The sequence below is a fragment of the Monodelphis domestica genome, chromosome 6 (genome assembly GCF_027887165.1).
Source record: "Monodelphis domestica isolate mMonDom1 chromosome 6, mMonDom1.pri, whole genome shotgun sequence".
NCBI lineage: Eukaryota > Metazoa > Chordata > Mammalia > Didelphimorphia > Didelphidae > Monodelphis > Monodelphis domestica.
The window spans coordinates 45,230,469-45,252,780 of record NC_077232.1 but is presented as its reverse complement, the minus strand read 5'-3'; the positions used below and the strand labels follow the sequence as shown (position 1 = coordinate 45,252,780).

The 22,312-nt window shown below is 35.6% G+C and overlaps 1 protein-coding gene across 4 annotated transcripts in view; it reads left to right on the top strand.

Annotated features, from left to right (window-relative positions):
• Positions 1-22,312, top strand: part of DNAJC24 (DnaJ heat shock protein family (Hsp40) member C24) — a 76,192-nt gene that overhangs the window by 684 nt on the left and 53,196 nt on the right. Inside the window, exons 2-3 of one of the 4 annotated variants that reach the window (XM_007497220.2) lie at positions 3,132-3,189; positions 4,119-4,257. In XM_007497220.2, the coding sequence (XP_007497282.1) occupies positions 4,150-4,257 (108 nt within the window). In that variant the 5' untranslated portion in view covers positions 3,132-3,189; positions 4,119-4,149. Of the gene's footprint in view, positions 1-3,115; positions 3,190-4,118; positions 4,258-13,673; positions 13,766-22,312 lie in introns of those variants that run through there. The other 3 variants (XM_007497221.3, XM_056801983.1, XM_001380328.4) reach the window with 3 other exon arrangements.

The following is a 22,312-nucleotide window of genomic DNA, read 5'->3' as shown; positions in this document are numbered from 1 at the left end:
CATTCTGGGAAGTAGGTGCTATTATTATCCCCGTTTTACATATGAGGAACCTCAGGCAAACAGGTCACACAGCTAGTAAGTGTGTGAGGCTGGCTTTAAATTCAAGTCTTCCTGACTCCAGTCCAGAGCTCTTATCTACTGCCACCTTCCCTAAAAGAGGAATCCTCTCCTTTCCCACTCTTGGTACCCTTGTCCTGCCCCTAGCTCCTGGTGGCCCTTGGGATCTCTTGCTGGTGTATTCAGACAGCTTTTAGTCTTAATCTGGTCATAAAAACAATGTATATTAAAAAACAATGTGATACAATATATTACATAATAACATAACAAATAATATAATGAAGTATGATACAATTTATTATAATGTATAATATAATAATACTTTTTAAAATCGAGAGAGGATTCACCAATTTTATTTTCCTTCATGTTTTGGAGACAGTCTTAATAAATAAGAAGAGCTCCTTTAGAAATCATTTTCCCACACTGACATTATAGTAAACAAGCATTTAGTTGTCAGGGTTTCATAGATTTAGTGTTAGAAAAGGGCCCCTAGTTTTCCTGAAGTTCAAATTGCCATTTTCCAAATGAGGGAACTATCATGAGTATTATAGGTTTAGGGGCTGTTAGCACAGTGGATAGCACAACACTTGGAGATGGGAAGTCCTGGATTCAAATTTGTCTGGAGATACTTCCTGGCCCTGTGACCTTGGGCAAGTTACTTAATCCCAAATGCCTAGCCCTTGATGCTCTTCTGCCTTAAAATCAACATCAACTCTTTAAGGCAGAAGGTAAGGTGTTTTGTTTTTTGTCTTTTTAAAGTACTATAGGTTTAGGAGTGAATAGGATAATGGGTCTTAGGCACCAGCTGTATGACCCTGGGCAAGTCATTTAATAACTTCCTGACTCAGTTTCCTGTTCTGTAAGATTGGGATAATAGCACCTATTGTGAGGGTCAAATGAGATCTCTATAAAGCAATTAGCTCCACCCCCTGCATCTGAGGGTGGGGCCAGGCTCCCAGCTGGCCAAACCATGGACCTGCATGTGCCCACATAGAGGAGTCTGTGTTCCTTATTTGGCATGCATGCCTTCCGTCTGCCATCACAGACCTAGATTACATCTAAAGATTGATGGAAGGAGTTTTCCCATAATTGTGAATCTAAGCAACTCAGATGTCTTATATGAAAGGTGACCCCATTCAAATCAGCTGTTGTTTTCTATGTTCTTTTGATTGTTTAGAGTTACTTGGCAGGGTTTGTGGGGACATTTCAGCCCACACCATATATATAGGGACTGAGGCCTTGGACTTGAGATCTGGAAGATTTGGTTTTGAATAATGTATTGCCTTTGGGACTGTGGGCAAATTCCTTAACCATACTTAATCTCAATTTCCTTGTTTAGGAACTATCATTATTTACCTTACTGTGTTGTTATGAGATAAAAGGCTATAAATCTCTTTCAACTTTAAACCACTCTATCAATGTAAGAACACTGAATTGTTAGAGGAGTACAGTGATTTTACCTCGTGTGTGACTGAGCAAGTCATTTAATCTTAGTTTCCTCAACTCTTAGTTAAGGAATTTGGACTAGATGGCTTTCAAATCATAGAATATTTCATCTAAAGCTGAGAGAGACTTCAGATGCATCCAGTCCAACCCCATCATTTTATATTTGGAGAAACTGAAGTCCAGAAAGATAAAATTATTTGTCCTGGGTCATACAGATAATAAGCATGAGATAAAAGGTTTGAACTGAGGTCTTGGACACCAGAACAAATGTTTTTTCAGCTGTTCTTCTTCTTTAGCTCTAGATCTTTGAACTTACATGAGCTATTAACTAAATCTGTGAATTTGTGTGAGCTATTATCTGAATTGGTTTTCTTCACTTTGTCTTGGGTAAAAAAGTTTGATTTATTCTCTTATTTATTTTTTAAAACTTTTACCTTCTGTCTTGGAACCAATATTATTGGTTCCAAGGCAGAAGAGCAGTACGGTCTAGGCAATGGAGTTTAAGTGACTTGCCCAGGGTCACACAACTAGGAAGTGTCTGAGACCAGATTTGAACCCAGGACTTCCCATCTCTAGCCTGGCTCTCAGTCCATTGGACTACCCAGGTGCTTCCTTGCTCTATTCTTTTACCTTACGTTTAATCTTATATTTCTTTGCAAGAGTTGAATTAAGACATAATTGTCAAATATGTATAACAATTATAATTTAACTGAGGTAAAGCAGGTGTAATGGAAAGGAAAATGTTTTCTCTACTATAAAATAGGGATAATAACACTTTTGGGATTTAGCCTAGACTTTAGTGACAGTTTAAACCAATGATGACAAAACTTTTAGAGATGAAATACCAGGCCCTGCCCCCACACCACCCTCAAGACTGTGCTGTGCCCTTCTCTCCCCAGAGATGGAGTGTCACACCCCTCCTTCCCTTATCCCAAACAGGAAAGGGAGGAAGTGCTCCCTTTGCGTTGCTGGCAGAAGGGCCAATGATGAGGAGTGCATGTGAAGAGGGGGAGGAGAGTGGCCCCAATACTCTTTCCCCCTCCAGCTCTTCTGCTTATGAGCTGTCCACTTTACCCCCTGTGGGCTCCCATTAGCCTGCTAGGCAGAAGGGTGGGGATCTAAGAAAATGTCTTCAGACATAGTAGAGAAGGGGAGGGAGCAGCTCCACCCAAGTCCCTCTGCTTTTCTAGTAGCTAACTTGGGGATGGGTAGACCATGCGCCCAGAGAGAGGATGCTATATGCCATCTTTGGCACCCCTGCCATAGGTTCGCCATCACTGGTTTAAACTAACCCTTTTATAAACGAGGAAACTGAATTTCCAAGAAGCTAAAGTGACTTGCCCAGAGTCACAAAGGTAAGATAGAGCAGAGATTAGAACACAGGGCTTCTAACCTGAAATCCAATGCTTTTCACATTACACCTATCATGCTATTTATAGAAACCTACCTTGTTGCTGCTTTTGACAAGCTGGCCCCAAGCTATCATTTTAGCCTTATTATTATTATTCCCCTCCCCATATTTTGTGATCCAACTTGACTGGTTTTTTCTCTATTCTCACTCTTGACACTCCATCCCTCATGCACTCACTCCCTTCTTACCTTTGCCTCATAGAATCCCTCTCTTCCAGATACCATCCAAATACTACTTTTTCCATGAATCCACTCTTTGTCCCACTCTCCCAACAGGTACTGCTCTTTCTCTTTCCCAAACTGCCTTATATTTATTTAACTTTGGAAACTGGGAGGCAAAGTTGAAAAGGGAGAGCATACATTATCTTTAGATTGTAAAGTACTCAGAGGGGTCTAAGGTATAAGAAGACTGGAAAGGCTTAGCAGAGAATTTTTGTGTTTAATTTTGGAGGTAATAGGGAGCCACTGGAGTTTATTGAGTAAAGAAATATGACACAGTGAGCCCTAAACTTTAGAAAGATCACTTTGACAGCTGAGTGATAGACAGATTGGAGATGGGGACACTTGAGGCAGGATGAGATCCAGAAGGATATTTCAAAAGTTCAGGATAGAGGTGGGGAGAGCATTCACCAGGGTAGCAGTTGTGTGATTGGAGAGAAGGGGACGTATGTGAAAGATGTTCATAGATCCAATACTCTTGTCGAGTATAAAAATGCCTAAGAGGTGTACCCTGGGGTATGAGAGCCCCTAGGCAAGAGAGATCCCTTTTATTTGACATTAGAGAGGGTGAAACTTATGAAGGAGGAAGTGGTTAGCTGGGCCCATGCATGTATTCATAAATAATATTTATAGTATCTATGTTAATTTATATGTATATATATTTAGTATATATTATGTTTATATTATATCTTTAGATATGAATGTGTTCTCCCTAACAGTGTAAATTCCTTGGGAGTGGAGATTGTTTCATTCATTGTATTTTTTATCTCCACCCAGTACCTAACACATAGATTCTTAATAAATGCCTATTGATTGATTTTGTGAAGATCAAATGAGATGACATTGTAAAGTGCTTCCCAAAGCCATAAAACTTTATAAATATGGACTCTGTAAACATTTTCAGACTTTCAAATCCAATTGCTTCCTGCCTTTTCCATTAGATTAATGTAAAGTGCAATGAAATATTTTCAATATTTTTAATGCAGTACATTAAGGAAAGGCCTTGTGCAATGTACCATGGCATTTGAACCCTTCGCACAAAAGGACTGGTACAGTGTTCTGGGTGCAGAACCATCAGCAAGTTTGAAAGACCTGAAGCAAAAATACCAAAAGCTCATTTTAATGGTAAGTATTTTTAACTTGATTTTGTATCATGTCAGAAAATTTTTGAATACCAAATAATATATACATAGCAAGGGCAGAATGATATAAATAGTATAATTAGAATGATAGTTTGATTCCATTTAAGGTTTCATTAATATTGGGGGAGAAAAGATTATCAGCAGTTTTAACTACTTTTCATTAGAATATTGATAAGCTACTTTTCTACAGAATCTTTTAAAAATTTTTAAAAACCATGATGAAATATATCATTCCTCTACTTTTTTGACTGTATCAAAGACATTTTGCAAACAATTTTGAAAAATGAGAATTGCTATTTTTAATATTCTGATATTATGTATTATAAATTGTAGGATGGCAAAAGATTACTTTTAAATTGTTTCTTTAAAATAAAATTTAGTGCTGTGTTTATTTTTATAGTTCTCCTGCCATTTAATTGTCTGTTCCAGATAGCATATATTTAATGAATGTCTTTTGAATTACCGAATCAGTAACATCAAAGTGATTTTAATGTCTAAGAATTTCACTGCAAAAAAAAATTGTTGAAATAAAAAGATTAGGCAGAGCTAAAAGGAAGTATATGTTTTAGTCTTTTGCCATCAACTTTAATTAGGCATGTATGGCCATTGTTCAGCCTCTTGTTCATATCAGGAAGAAACAGGGACTAATTTGAGGTTGTAAAGAATTAGAATGAACAGTAATGGGACCCTTCAAAAAGGTTTGAGTAGATATCATTCTAGAGCTGCAGAAGCTCTCAGAAACTGCCATCTAGAGCAGCTTTTACCTGAACAAGAATAATGTCTCCCAACAAGTAAACCAGATATTGTGTGAAGACTTCTAGTAAGGTAGAGCTGATTATTTCCCACAGTATCCCATTCCTCTTTTGGATGGATCTATTTTTCAGGAAAGCTTTTCTTCTTTAGAGTTTAAATGGGAGAGGCTGGATCCCAGGAACTGAGGAGTGTAAAGGTTAAATTTAGTGGTAGGACTTAAATTATACGAAATATAATTTGGTGGTCACCAAAATTATTATATCTCATTTTAGAAGGTTAGTTACCAAAATAGAGGGGAAACAATAAAGTAGAGAAATGTGAGAGAGGTTAGAGAAAATACCTATACTAGTCCTCAGTTAGGAGGGCCAGTAGTGAGTAACTATGAGGCTTCCTCCAAGATGGAAGCTAGTCTCTTAGGAAACTAGGAAAGGAGTCATCCCTTTTCACTCACCAGCAAAGTAGTCCAGGAGTCAGAATCTAAGTTGAAGCCAAGCTCCAAGCCCACAATCCAAGTTGCATTCTCCAGCAAAGCTCCCTTGGAGACTCTTCCCAGTCAAAAGACTGTCTTCAGAAGGCAATCTCTTCACACTATCTTCTCCAAGACCATTTCCTCAGACTGAGATCAGGGCTTGCTTTTATGGTGACTCCTTATCTCCTCCCCTCTTCACAGGGGCCAATCACAGCTTCCAAATAGCCTAGCACTGCCCAGAGGGCAGTGTTAGTGGGAACCAGCTCACACTTTGTGGGAAGGTGAATACTCATTGAAAGGGTTCACAGTTTCTGAGGACATGAACTCTTAAGAATTCAAAGTTTCTGGCTGTTTGAGTTAGAAAAAAGGATGGAGCTCTCCAAATATCTTGTTGGCTTCTCACCTCGCACTAAGTGGAGTGTGAATTCACTAAGCATTTGAAAGTTCTTCTACCTAGTTCAAGCTGTGTTGATTCAATCAAAAGGTAGACAAAGGAGAGTTAATCCTGTCTTCACAATCTAGTGAGGTACTTAAATTAGTGTTAACCAAAGTTTTAATTCCAACTAGGCAAAGAGAATAAAGGATTCCCTTTTCACAAATGTAAACTCAGAATAGACAAAGAGAACCAAGAATTTCCTTTCACAGGAGTAATAGGAAACTCTTAGGATTGCAGTTCTGAAGGCTGGAAAAACAAAACAAAACACTTCTAATAAGGAAGAAAAAGGAACAGTTATCTGAAGAGGCAAGTAGATATGTGGAGGATTTATCACAACTTATATTTAAGATGGAGAGAAATATACTTCTATGTATTCTTTGAATGATGGAAGCAGTGAGAGGTAATATAAGATATAAGAAAATATGAATCCCCCAAATATCCTAATCTAATAGAGATACTGTCCAAAGTGTTAAGACTCCAAGGATGACCTAAATAAAGTAGGAGAGTGGAGGACTCCATTTTCTTTGGTAGGGTTGGGGGGACCAGGTAAATTGTGGGAGAGGGGAAAGAGGATCAGAGTCTGAATTAGCGCTGATGAGATGATGACTGACAACACAGAGGAGACAACTGTTATAGTTTTGACTATTCATCTCTTTTCTGTAGGTAGGAGAAAAATTTTGGGGCTGGAGACTTCAGAACAAAATGGCTAATAGGGAGTTGGTAGTCACAATAGGTATGGAGGCAGAAGGAGATTATTTAGCTCTTAAGGATGAATTAAGTTCTTTGGTTTAAGGTAGACTTCCTAGTAAGGAACTAGAGGAACTGGCAGTTGGAATTGTGACACCACCTCTAGGAATATTGTTTCAGAGATTGTGAAGAACAAAAGAGAGGTCTTGGGGCCAGAACTGGGCACTTGTTTTTGGTATTCAAAAGAGGGAAGAGAATGGAATCTTCCAAAGAGGCCAGCAATCTTTGATTCCTCAGAAAAGTCTGGAACATATTAAAAAGATGACTAGTGAACTTTTAGATGAAGAAGTAATGACTACAAAGAATTATTGTGACTTCAAGAACAAGTTATGCCAGAAGGCCCTTATTTGCTGTTTTTGAATGAGCTTTTAAACTGATTGATCTAGGGTGATGATCCCATTTCTATTTGAGTTTGACTTCACTGGTCTAAACTATTTATAATCTGTGTCTTCTCTGCTTATGACATTGACCTTCACCATTATAAATGCTCACCTCTGCAAATTTAGCAGCTTAACAATATCTTTCTGAAATCATGAGACCCAGACCTAAAACCATACTCCCAAAGAGCAAATGGAGAACTTGGCCATTCATTGAGCTCTGTCTAGAAGTATACCTCAGAGTGTACTTTTCCTCCCTGTTCTTGCACAAATTCCTAGACTGAGAGGTCACTTCTCACCAAGGTGACCATCACCTCCATTTCAGCAGCCTCTTTCTTTTATTAGATCTGGAGCAGGTAGCTCTTTCATACCTAGAAAAGTGCATCAACCTCTAACTATGGCCTTTTCACTAAGATTTACAAAGAACTGAAATTCATCCCATCAACTTTTGGAGAATTTTCAAAAGTGTAAGTATTCATATATCTCCTGTTTTCAGATTGTACAATTTTGGATACTTAGTAATACTCTCTGATACTTTATCAGCTGAAGAACCATAAAACCTGCCATCAGTTGGTAACACTTTTCTTAAGTTTATGCTAAGTAAGGGCCTTGGAAAGGCCCAGCATCTGATAGTCAGGTGTCAGTGATAATCTTGCCACATTTACAAGTGGGAGCCCCTGCTATATTGATTTATTAATTCTTTTGACATCAGAACATCTCTCCATTGCTCAACTAGCTGTACTACTCTGGGGCTTTACTGACTTTTCTCCCATGCTTCCTTCCCTTGGCACTGCTGAACGTTCTCACCCTCCCCCCCCCCCCCCCTTTTTCTTCCTTCCTTTTATGTAGGTGTATGTGTGTTCTCTCATTAGATTGTAAACTACTCCTTGAAGGCAGAGATTTCTTTTTTCGGTATTTGTATTTCTACTGCTTATGGGGAGTTTTACTCTATAGAATAGAGGTAGGAGGTTTTGAACCTATTTTATGTCATAGACCCCTTTGGTAGCTGAGTGAAACTTGTGAACCCAAGGGGCAGCTAGGAATCACAGTGAGTAGAGTGCCAGACCTGGAATGGAAGGACTAAGATTTAAATCTGCCTCAGATACTTCCTAACTGTATGACCTTGGGCAAGTCACTTAAAAGTCCACTGCCTAACCCATGCCACTCTTCTGTCTTAGAATTGATACTAAAATAGAAGGTAAAGGTTTATAAATAAAAAAAAAATAAACAAATACGTAAATGAAAATGAAAGAAAAGAAACCTCTGGACTCAGAATAATTGTTTTAAATTCATAAACCAATACATTAGATTATGAAGGAAGTCAATTATTTCGAAAGTTATCAAAAGTAATTTTAAAACATATTCCCAGATCCTAGATAAAGTAGTCCTATTTTAGAGTATCTATCAAACTATCTCTAGTCTGTCCTCTTTCTAGTAAGTCATTCACACAATTTACCAAATAATTTTTCTAATATGCAAGCCTAACAGTGCCTTATCTGTTCACAAGCCTTCACTGGCTCTCTGTCCCTAATAGTAGACCTAAACTCTTCAGCCTACCAGTTTAAGACCCTTCAATATATCTCTAATCTATTTTTCAACCTTTCTTCTTGCCCATACTTGTGATTTCAGTTTCAGTTAGGAAACTCTTAACTACTAATACATATGAATATTCTTGTATATGAGGAAATGAGAAGTTAAGTGATTTATCCAGGGTCACACATCCATCATGTTTATGTAGTAGGACTTGAACCAAGGTCGAGCAGGGTCTTCTTGACTGACTCCAAGACCTATCGCCTCCACCACACTAACTCTCTATCAGCCTCATTTTATCTTTACCCTTTATGTTCTTATGTTTTAGCCAAACTGTTCTGATTTATAAATTTGACCCTATATACCATCTCTTGCTTTTATATGTTTGGCCAGCCATCCCTCTGGCCTAGAAAGGGTTCACTCCCTTTATTGAAATGCCTCTTTTATGAAGGCTCAGATACCATCAATTATTTATTCCATGAGGAAATTTCTCTGTTTCCACAGCCACAAAGACTTGCTTCCTCAAATTATCTGATAGCAGTTTGTCTTGATCTCTATGACCTTTTCACATACTTCTTTCTATTATATTTATGTAAATATCATAAACACTTCTGGTAGGGTTTTTAAGGTATTTCTAACAACTAGAAGGTATTGACTTGTATAGCGAGTGCCTGATTTTTTTTTAATGAAGTCAAATCACTTTGTAAAATGAAAATATATTGAATCTTATTATTGGCTTTAATTACTAATTTGTTAATATGCTATGTTTGAAATAACTTCAAAATTAAATGTGATAACATTCAATAAAATTCAAAACAACTTGAATTTAAAACTCTTTTTTAAGGTTGATAAAATAGTTGAGACCTAAAGAAGAAAATATAACTTTTACCTCGATGACTTCTAGCTTTTTGGTGCAATGTAGGAGATTGTTGTCCCTGGGCTGCCATTTCTCCCTATATACAATAAAAGAGTTTTGACTCCATGATGGTGAAAGCTCTTTCTAGGATTCTTTAATTTTTCATTTCAACTAGAACTTTTGATCCTCATCTAGGAATCCTTGAAAATATTATAGATTAGGTTTCACAAATGTAGACCTGGAAGGGACTTAAAGAGTTATTCTGTCTAATCTCCCCATTCCAAGTCCTCTGCCTGCAAATCTTGTTGTCTTTCACACTCCAGTGGCACAGTCATGCCGTGTGAGTTCATCTCCACACATGGAATAAATGAGGATATTGCTAAACTCCTTGAGCTGAAACCTGGGTCTCTACCATCATTCATTGCTGAGTGAGAAGTCTTCGACTTCTCTAATTGTCTTTTTTCAAGTCTGGCCTGGTTTGTAGTTATTTGTTAGCCAAATATAGAGGGGAGTCTCGGTACTGAGATTCCTTTGTACATCTCTATACATCTCTAGCCTCAGGAAACTTATGCCAACCATTGCTCTTCTTTTATATCATTAGCTGGACCAGAATGTTGTTACTGGTTAGTCTTTCTTATGGTTACTATTATATACAATTTGTAGCTCAGTAGCTTACAGCAGATACTTAATAAATGCTTGTTGATTGATAACAGTGATGAAATGTTAAAGAGAGAGAGATAATTATTCACAGGTCACTTATTAAGCAACATCAGTTATCTAGGACATAGCTAAAAATCAATAAATCGTCCAAAAAAAAAAAGGTGCGAGAGTAGCCAATATTGATATTATAAAAAGCTGTACATAAAATCTATTTTGGGGATGGATCCTCAGCCATGATTCAGAGCCTGATCTTATCAGTTATGATAAGCTTGATTATTTTGTTCCTTAGCCCAAAGCAGATTAGAAATAGCAAATCAAGAAGAGATGTGAGCTGGTAGAAGTAATAGGAAATGACACGACAGCAAAGAAAGCAGAACCTTTTTTTTTTTAAATAGCATAAAGTTTTTTGGGGGCTTGAAAAGGGCAGCTGTCACAGAAGTTACCCCTGTGAGGGAAGATCTACCAGTGGTGGAGAGGAACCTGTGTGGGTGGCACTTAGGCCCAGTACCATCAGTGAGGCATTTCTCAGCTATGTCCTCAAAGTCTTCCACAACAAACTTGGGGATCCCCCTTCTTCAAGATTGGAACCTTCTAGTAGCCAGGGTATTTGAACTTAGCAATGGGCAAAGCCTCAGGCCCACTTTCTATAGAACAGACATGATGTTTTAGCCAGAGCATCTGTGGGCTCAGGGACCTCATGCTTTCTGATGGCCCCCTGTGACAGGGAACCTGCCACCTTTTGAGGCATCACAAGTATAGTCGTGGATACTTAGTCTTGTCCGGAGTGTTTCCTGCCACCTGACCTCGATTTGCGACTTCTCATTTCTTATTGCTCCTGGTTCTACCCTGTGAGGCCAAGTAGAACAAGTCTAGTCTCCTCCTTAAGATAGGCCTGAACTCAGTAGAATGAATATTGTCTTTCCTGAGTCTTCCTTTTCTCAGTCCATATCAGTTCATTATTGAGTGCTTACTAGGTGCCAGCACTGTGCTAAGCTCCAGGGATATAAGAAGAGGCCAAAGATAGCTCTTCCCTCAAGGAGCTGACAGTCTAATGGGGGAGACAATATGCAAACAACTACACAGATGCATTACAACAATGAAAAGAGGGGAAAACCCTGGAATTCAGAGAGCTAAAGGAAGGCTTCCTCTAAAAAGCCGGCCTGGCTTTTCTCACATAGGCTGAAGGGCTGAAGACCCTTCACCCACTCAGACATTCCCTGACTTCTCAGCATTCTCCTTTAAGTGGTGTGTCCAGAGCAAGCCTGAGACCAGCAGAGTGTAGGGAGGCTGCCACCTCCCTGGTCTGCAGCGGAGTCCTTTTTCATGTTGTCCCAGGTCGGTACCCCACGTCATATGAAGTTTGCAGACTGCTCATAGCCCTGGATGTTTTTCAGAAGAGCTGCTGACTGTTTGCTGTCCCCCTTCTCACCCCCCCTAACTCCCCTGTTGTGAGATCAACTTTGTACTCAATGTGTAATGCTTTCCCTTTACCCCTATTGAATTTCATCTTGTTAGATCAGCCCAGGTGCTAGCCTGTTGAGATCTTTGTGAACCCTGGCTGTTACCGAGTGTTATCTGTTCCTCCCAGTTTGTGTCATCTTCAGATTGGGTGACCATATCCTCCCTGCCTTGATCCAGATTACTGAAAACCCTGTTAAATAGCATGGGGTCAAGCAGGGATGCCTGACTACTGAGTCTGGCCTTCTGACCAAGGCTGCCTCCTTCTGCTTCTTATTATCTAACCCAAATCTCTTCCCATGCTCCACAAGAAGAGTATGAGTTACTTTATCAGAAGCTTTGGAATAATCTAGGGAAATGATATCAGCAGCCTTTTCCCCATCTAGTGTAGTACCTCTGTAAAAAAGGCTGTGAGGTTAGTATGGCATGGTGTGCCCTTGTGGTTATGTTGGCCCTTTGTGGTGCTGCTTTTTTTTCTCCATGTGGACTAGCTGCCTTTTTAATGATCTACTCTGGAACTTTCCCCAGAGTGAAAGTCAAAACTCTTTGACCTGTAGTTTACAGATTCTTCTTTTTCCCTTTTTTGAAAATTTAAAATACATTTGCCCTTCTCCAACATTATGATACCTCTCTTCTTTCCCATTATCTTTCAGATATTCCTGACTGGCTTGGGAATCATATTTGAGGATTCTTTCTGGGCCTGAGAACGCAGTTTATCAGTGCTCTCATTTCCTCACTTATCTTGGGTGCCCTTGTTTATTGCCTCATTCCAGTTCTTTGCTGAACATTACCTAAGATCTAATTAGATTTTTTAGTTGCCATAGACCGGATTTTTTTTTTCAGATAAATGCTCAAATAAGAGATTATACTAGAATTATTTTTTGGTCATCATTTTGTGGACCAATGTTTGGTGTTTACATTTATACTTGGCAATTTGAATGATCTTGTTTTCTCAGTCTGTGTTTTCAGCATTAAGGAACAACACAATTGGATAGTGTTAAAAACAGAGGACATGTGACTAGTATCATTCAGCATCCAACTTTCATAAAAAGGCACATTTATTATTTATTTACACTTAGTCAAGTATAGAAAACTTCTCATTTAACACCTATTAATTAATGTTTCTAGTGAAATATTCAAAATAACCAAGAATACGGAGTTTACAATACATGGTGAATTAGTAAAGATTGCTTGTATGTTCCAAGTTTCATAATTGTTTTATACCCTCTCATTGAATTCTTATTAATAATTTTCTTTTCACAAACTTACCAAGAAGCTACTATATTCTCTGTGCCCCATGCTGAGGAAAAAATGATAAATAAGACATAGTCACTATCTTCTGGGGGCACATAATTTGGTAGGGGGGGAAAGAGGATATGTGTACAGATAAAGACAATACAGATAATACAAATATATATAATATGCTTATGAGTTTAAATAAAGTTGCATTTTAATAATAATTTAGATAGAATTGTTATATGGAAAATAAATTTGAAAGATGTTTCTCTATTAACCAGCAACATTTAATATATTGTAATTTACAGAATAAAAAATTAAGATATTTTCAGCTGATATTTAACATTATTGTACTTGTAATTTTGCCCATTAATAATGGGATGACTATCTTTTCTTTTATAACAATTAACTTCTATTATCTTTGTTGTTTTCCACCAATAATAATTTGAATAATTTGTTACTTTGGAAGTTTTAAAAATATTGGCTCTTTAGTTATGTTATTTCAGTCTTTTTTCAGCTGTTAACATATTTGAAAATTGCTGTTTACTGAGGATAAATCTTCCCCCCAAAAAGCTTTGTCTATTTGAAAATTGGGTGTCTATTCTTGTTGATGCTGATAATATTATAGGATACCTTTCAACTGGAAAAGAATTATTGTGTAGGAAAATTATATGCTGCTGTTACAATATGCTCCCTAATCTTAAAGGAAATCCGTGTAATTTGAGCAAGTAGTGTACAGGGTGTTCTGATTCTTAATGGAGGAAGGGTATAAACTGCTGCTTAATACTTGGGTGGGTATTCAGATTTTATTATCATGTTTAGCGGTTATCTATAAACTGGGAAGACATAGTAATAAAAGTCATTTTAATTCCTACAGGAATATAGAAAGGACTTTTATATCATAGTCTTAAGGAAAATTACCACATCAGAAAAGGAGAGACTATGCAACAATTAAATCTTCATGTACGGGTCTGTGGACCATTTTAAAAAGCAAAATCATTATGGAATGATACAGGAAAAGTTTTAGGCATAAAGGCAAATTTTATGAAAATGTGAGAATGTTTTAAATAAAAATAATGAATTTTGTTTGCATTTTGTAGATGATGTTACAAGTTTAGAAATGTAAGTCAGTTAATTTTTTAACTGCTTTTTAGATCCTACATGGTACAATATAAAAGATTTTTTAAAAACCAATTTATTTCCCAAATATAAATATGAAATTAAAAAAGTAAGTACATTGCCCTTGGATCAAAAAAAGGCTCAGAAAATAAGATTGTTGAAATGTTTAAAAGTTACAGGTTATAAATACTAAAATCATTTTGAAAATATGTTGTGCACTTCAGTCATGTGACCCTCCCCCCCTTTTTTTTTTTTAGCAAAGATACTGTAGTGGTTTGCATTTCCTTCTCCAGCTTATTTTTCAGGGTAAGAAACTGAGACAAATAAAGTTAAGTGACTTACCCAGGGTCATAAAGCTAGTTGTGTCAAAGGCTAGATTTGCACTCAGAAAGATGAGTCTTTCTGACTCCAGACCTAGTGCTCTATCCACTGCTCCAAATATCTGCCATTTATTTAAAAAAAAAATGGTACATCAAAAACAAATCAATAGTGATAATAGTAGGGAAGCAGCATGGTAGAAGGAGTATAAGATTCTTGCCTGACTGAACAATCCTCAAAACCAATCTGCCCCAGCTTCCTTATATAAAATAGAGGAGATAATAATTGGACTAACAATCTTCACATATTGTTATGAAAAAAGTTCTTTGTAAATCCTTAAATACCAACTAAATATGAGTTATTATTACCATTATAATAGTAGATACATACTATGAAGAAACTGGAACCTGGAGACTGCTCAGTATCACAGAGTAAGTTGTTGATCTGGGACTTTTGAATCTAAGACAAGCACTATTTCTGCTCCAAATTTCCTGTGATTTTTTTTTCTTAGCAAATGTTAACATTTGTTACGGTTATATAATTCTATTCTTTATTTTCTGATATAAATCAGTAACGAGTTACTTATGGGTAATACTATTCTGGATATCTGAGGTTTTTAAATAGCTACATTCTTTCTTCCTTTTCTCTTCTCCTTCTGGCACTTCTATGCGTCTAACTTTAGTATTGATAAGACTTTAAATTAAATGAAAAACTTCTTTCTTTCTGTTGGTCATTGACCCTGGTTGTCTGATAAGAATTTGAATCTTTAGCATTTTTGTATGTTGCTTTATGGGGGCAGCTGGTGGTGCAGTGAATAAATACCAGTCAGGAAGACCTGAGCTTAAATGTGGTCTCAGATACTTGCTAGTTTTGTTACCTTTCCAAGTTACTTAACCTTTGTTTCCTTCAGTTCCTTCATCTGTAAAAATAAAGATGATAATAAAAATCCTGACCTCCCAGGGCTGTTGAAAGGTTAAATGAGATACTAGACATCTTTCTGGTCCTTCTAAGTTCTGTCATATTCAAGTTATTATTTTTCTTTTTGATAGATTTGTCTAAGTCTTAAATGAGTCTTCTGAGATCCCCAACTATAATTTCATTATCTATTTTTCTCCATAAAATGATTAACTTTTACTTATAGTCTGTGTCATTTGGTACGTATACATTTAGTATTGGTTCTTTTTAAAAAAGCATTCTCTTTGATAACATCAAACATAAACATACACATTTCTACTCTTATCTGGCATCATACCTGTTACCCTTGCTTTTTAAAATTCATTAAAAGCATAATAAATTCTACTCCTGTGCTTTATTTTAATTCTGAACTTTTTTGTTTCAAGTATACTTTCCCTAAATAACATATTATTGGATGACTTCATCCCTAAATTAAGGTTCAGGATTATGTTCATTATTTCTATACTTCCCTTGTATCTTAAGTTAGATATATTTTAATTGAGATAACTTACATTTTGGTTTTTTGGTCTTGCTTTTAAATGCATCCCCCAAACATTGGTATGATATTATTTTTGTCATTCAGATAGTTTTAATTTTTTCTGATTTGTTTTGTGTTACTCATTGCTTTAGCTTTCATTATTTAGTCTTTATTTGGTTCTTTGTCTATTTCTTATGCTCCTTGTATTTATAGGTATCTTTATTATGTAATGGTTTATAAAGGATGTGTTTAGTATGTTTGTTTTTTAAAAAAAAACATTTATTTGCAGTTTCTTTGTTCCCATTGTAAAAGTATTATATGCTTCTAAGAAGTATAATTATTCTTTAAATGCAAAGATGCCATACATTTCTAGCTCAGTTTTCCAAAAGTTTAGTTCCATATTTTCCATTTTGTTTAACTGTTACATTTCTCAGCTTTGACAATAAACTACCCTACTATTGGTGTTACTACTTATGCCTTTTTCAGTTCAGTTAATTTTTCTACCATGAATTTTGATGTTATGCCATTTAATTCATGTTTAATATTAATATTGGCTTATTATTCCTTTAATCATAATGTAATTTCTTTGTTTATGGTTTGATATTTAAAATTTTTAGTTTTGTTCTTTCTGAGGACATAATTGCAACTTCTGCTTTTTTGGACTTATATGATGCACAGTAAAATTTTTTCTTGTCTTTTATTTTTATTCTATGTTTGTCTGATTTTTAGCTATTCTTTTAAGCCACGGGTTATAGATTTTTATTTTCTTATCCATCCTGCTATTGTTTTCCTATTTTTTTAATTGTTTAGACCATTCAGGTGTGAAGTTATTGGAGTTTAGTTTGTTTTTCACCATTTATGTTTCTAGTATTGTTTTTAGAAAAAAATATTTCTTTTTATCTCCTTCCTCTTGACAGTATTTTGTCTCTATGACTAGTTTTGTTTTAGCCTATTTTGATGTAACTTCCATTGGAGCCCTTCTCCCCTGAACCCTTCCTTACTCTCCTCTTTATCCTGTTCCCTAGTTTTGAGATTTTTCTTTTTCCTTCCCCCCATCCTTTTTCTTTTTCTTTTCCCTTTCCTCTTTTCTCCTCCTGTCTCGTCTCCTTTTCTGTCTTCTTACCATCTTTTATCTTATTTTTTCTTTTCCTTCTTTTTCCTCCTTTTCTTTTTTCTCTTATTAGTATCAGTTCAGTAGCTAGTTCAAAACCCTCTTCCTGTACTCTTTAACTTTTTGTTTATTAGTTCTTTTTTAACTGTACCTTTCCATAAGATTTTCTTTCTCCATTCTCTTAAACCTTACCTCCTTTTCAGCTTCTTTTTTATGTTGCCTTTCCTAATTAGAGTGTGAGCTGCTTGTGGGAAAAGATTATCTTTCATAGTTGTATTTGTATTCATGATCCTTTGCGTAGTGTCTTGCACATAGTATAAGCACTTAATAAATGTGTGCATACTGTCTCTATCTCTTTCTTCTTTTCATTTCCATTAGTGTGTATTCTAAAGGTTTATTATCTGATTTTTCATTTTTACCATTATTTATTTTGTTCTTATATAGCTCTGTGTTCCTCATGGAGCTAAATCTTCTAAAGTACCAGTTCTGAGGTTCCTTCTAACTAGTTTCTGTTTTTGCATTTGTAGATTTTGCTCCATCCCTCTTATCTCTATTGCCTCACACTTATAAATATTCATTTGTGAAGGAGTTAATGTGGAAAGAAGCCATGCCCCATGATGTCATTTAAGCCTAGGTCTCAAATTATGTACTCCATTTCTATACTCTGCTCTCTCTCTCCACAGCTCGTATGGGAATTTGCCCACTGGTGGCATTTGTTTATCAGTTGTTGTTTGTGGTGATGAGCAACTCTAAAGATTCTCTCCTCATCTCCTATAGGTTCTAGTGGCTATAGTTGTTATTCAAATTTCTCTTTTTTTCCTATATTTGGAGATCTTTCTCCTAGCCTCTTTTGGCATTTGTTGTTTGTAATATAGATTGTTAAATTCAACTACTATTTGTGTTAGAGTTAGAAACTTAGGCCTCTCCCTCTTCTGGAGCAATTGGTATTTTGTTTTCTGTATTCAGAGGTTCTGGGCAATTTTCTGATATTATTTCTGGTATTGTGTTCAGATCTTTTTTTAATTTGTCATGTTCTTCTGATATATACATGATTCTTGAGTTTTCTCTAAGCATTGTATTACTGGCTTTGATTTATGTAGAGATCGCAAGTTCTTTTAATATTGTTAACTTCCACTTTTCATCTGCCAGATTTTTTTTTCCGCTATATTTTCAAGAGGTTTTGTTTGTTTTCTGTTTTTTCAAATCTGTTCATTTTTTTTTGTTTCTTTGGAAAAATTTTCCATACACGTATAGCCTATCAGATTACTTACCTTCACAAGGAGGGGTGATGGGGAGGATTGGAGGAAGAGAACGTGGAACTCAATGATTATTAAAACTTTTTTGTTCATGTAATTTAGAAAAAATAAAATTTAAATTTAAGAATAAAGAAAAATTCTCCATGAGTTTCAATTTTTTCTTATCATTATGGTATAATAGCACTTTAAGGTTGCAAAATACTTTATAGATATCTCATTTTATCCTCACAGAAACCATATAATATAGGTGCTATCTTATACTAATTTTACAGATTGATAAAATGAAGCAGATAGTGGTTAAGTAGCTTATTCAAGGTCTCAACATTAAAGAAGTTAAGGCAGAATTTGAACTCATGTCATCTTGAATACAGGCCCATCACTCTACCTTCTACATCAGCTAGCTATTTACTGTGTGACCTAGTTGCTTATGTGATGGAGGGCTATAAATTTTTATTAATCTCTTATTTAAGTAGTCTGGAATTCATTTTTTCTTTTTATATTTCATAGGATTCTATATTTCATACTGTATTGATTATCCATCCTTTGTTTTGGAATATTTGTTGAGAGTCTTGTAATTTTTTTCTGACTCCTCTGCCTTTTGGGGGGGGGGGTATTACCTCTATCATTTGACTGCAGAGTTACCTAAGCATTCTGCCACAGTGGGGGATTTAAGTTTCACCAGCCTCGGTACTTGTCCTGAGTAATTCATCGGGATGGAATTGGCCTCATATTGGTTTCAGTCCCTTTACCTTCTTGTCCATGTTAAAAATATTTATTATTTACTGATGGTTGGCTTCCTGCTTTAGGGTTTCCCTTAGTTCTCTTTTTATTTTCTCTCTAGGCTGAATCATTGCTTCTTATTTTTTGCAGATTTGGAGAAGGGGAAAAAGTTTTCTAGACAGCATCTTTATAGCCTTGGGGTTCAATAACCTAGACCCTAGGAGTCACTTCAAGTTAGAAGGCAAATTGCCTTCTATTTCCCCATTCAAGATGAAAAGAATCAATGTTCTTACCTGTTAGGAGGTAAACAGTAAATTCCCTGTAGCAGAGAGGAATTTGTGGTATTGGTTCAAGGCACATGTCAAAGGGAGGGAGCAAATTTAGAATTCAAAAAAGATTTTTTAAATTGTTTAAAAGTGCTGATTGAGCACTTTAAGGATTACCATTTCCCAGTATTAATTCATAAGAACTTAACCTTATTGAGTATCTTCTTTTTTTGTCCTTTGAATTCAGCCTTAATTGTTCTATATCTGTTGCATAATTTCCCTTTTAGGTTTTCTCTAGATTTAGTGGGAATAGGAAAGTATTTAGTCTGATCTAACTTTGTTGATCCATATCCTTTTTTCAAAAAAAAAAATGCCTGTTATCTAGAATTTGAATTGCAGTTGAATGGACAACCATTTGAGCTGAGAAAAGTTAAATTCCTCTTATTTAATTCTGACCCAAGTTCAAAATGTTTACCCAAAATATATTTATCAATAGATAGCTCAAATGGTTGTCCATCCAACTGCAATTCAAATTCTAGATAACAGGCATTTTTTTTTTTGAAAAAAGGATATGGATCAACAAAGTTAGATCAGACTAAATACTTTCCTAGCTCAAATGGTTGTCCATTCAACTGCAATTCAAATTCTAGATAACAGGCATTTTTTTTTTTGAAAAAAGGATATGGATCAACAAAGTTAGATCAGACTAAATACTTTCCTATTCCCACTAAATCTAGAGAAAACCTAAAAGGGAAATTACACACACACACACACACACACACACACAAACCTTTAAGGTACATGCTTCTTCTCCCTGACCTGAAATAAAATCCTATCTTGTAACACTACTGTTCTAACTGTGCCTAAAAACAATGAGAAGCTGCAATATCTAAATAAAATCGTTGGTGACCCAGAGGACAGTAGAGACAAGCATTGTGGATATTGATAGTATCCAGCTTATTAGCAGGGATAATTTGCATGCATGGGGTGGCATAAACTGTAGCAAGAGGGAGTTGTATGATCCTGAAGAGGAGGTATAGTAAGATACTTACATAGAAAAAATAAAGGATAATAGAATGGACAGCTTCACTATTGCATTGACAGTTACCTAACAGTTACTGACAGACACATGAGGAGTAGATCCACTGTGATGCATTATGGGAGGATACAGATAAGAATCCTATAGGATGAAAAAGCCTGTGTCATCTGTGATCTGTGTCACTGGAAGGAGGAATCGTGTCATTAAGATCACAACTATAATGAAATATTGAATTGTAAGAGTGTTTGTTTATGACTTTTTTTCTGAAAGCTGATTTTGAAAATTAAGAATCAAGCCATTATCTAGATAATAGCCATTAGTTTAATGTTTTACCAGACCTGGGATCTGTTGGAAGGAGTAAGAGTGGTTTACCTCTTTTCTGGTAATATATTCTTTAATAATAGGTTTTCTGCCACTTATTATATAACACAATGTGCCTCTCCATTGCTCTTTGAATGAACCCCACATTTGATTCCTTGAACATTATTTATGGTATGCCATGTCCAAAGTCATATAGCATTACTGGAAGAATATAAATTCAAAGTGAATTTTAGAGATTTTAAAAAGCAAAGAGCATCATTAAGCATTTAGGAAAATGCATAGGAAAGAATAGATGGAAACATAGACTAGCAGAAAGGCCTTGAAAACACCATGTTATACAGTTGGAGGGAGAGGCAAGCAGATTTGTGGCTGCATCTAAAACCTTTTATTCTTCTTCATTTTATATGGAAATGATAATTTATTTGGTATTTAATTCAGAATATATCAATTTTTAAACATCTTTAAAAGTCAGTATAGATTAAAAGAAGAAAATTTTTAGTTTTATGTATATTCCCCATTTTCTGACACATGTTCTTGTTGATGATTTTCAAGTTCATAATAATATTTTTAAATGGAATTTAAAGAAAAGAAAGTAAGGGACTTATTCTGGATGATCTAAAGTTCCTTCTAAGTCTAATTCCAGTGATCTTGTGATACATATTATTTTTTATGTGATTTGTAAGTTGGTTAGTGAATTCCTTGTATTTTTTTTAAAACAGATTTTATCATCGTAATTGTTTTTCTTTGTGTTTTCAAAATTTCATTCTTTAGACCTTTATGTCCTTCCTGGGCTGACTTGCTGAGTTGAATTTTAGAACATATGTTATTGCCTATACTTTATCTGAACCTTCTGCAATCTGATCTAATATAATGCAGGGTAGATCTCAGATTTTTCAATGAACAAACATTTATTAAGCATCAGTTCTATGCCAGATGCTATATCAGGAATTCTTCTATGAAATGGTCACTGTACCCTAAGGTTCCCATTGTTTTTATGCCATCACTCAGCTCCTTCTTGATGGTGATAATCAGATTCTAGATGAAAGTCCCACTTGAAATAGTCCTTTTATTTTTAGAAGAATGAAATTGGGAAGATCATTTTGATTAGGCATGTATGCAGTGAAGACAAAAGTGTCAAATAGTTCATTAGCAACACTCTGGAATGTAGCTTAAAACAGATTAAAATATATTTGGGGAAATATTTAACAAAATGAATGAAAAGCCAGTAAAATGGAAAATTGTATTTTTTTTTCTGAATCAGTATGTAAGCTATAAGGCTACTTAAATACAGTCAGGTGGCCCTATTTCTATTTGAGTTTGATACCCCATGAACTTGGAATTGTGAAAACTTGAATTTGAATCCTGCCTTAGACTATACTAGGTTTGTGACCCTGGACAAATCACTTAACCTTTCTCAGCCTTAGTTTCCTTGTATATAAAAGAAAGAAATTATAGCACCCACCTCACAGGGTTGCTAGGAAAATAAGATGAGAATACACATACACATAACACATATAGAGTGTTCTGTAAACCTTAAAGTGCTATCTATATATCTATCTTTATCTGTGTATTTATGGTACTTAGCTTAATGGATATATGTTAGTAGTATTCTTACACTCACTTTAAAACCTTTCTTTTATTTGTAAAACTCAAATATGTTTCACCAACTTTTGTTTAGGTGTGCTTCATCCCTGATCAGCAGCATGTCATTCCTGTGTATGTTAAGCAATCATCCAGGAATCCAAATTATGTTTTGATGCCATTTTTAAATTTGCTTTTTATCTCAGATTTTCTAATATCTTGACTTCAATAAGCAGGAGTCATGAGACATCGCCTCCCCTTAAGTTCTATAGATTTTTGCCTAACAAACTCCAGCAATGCTTTTTATATACTTTATGGCAAATCATTTGTCCCCAATTGAATTATCAAAAATG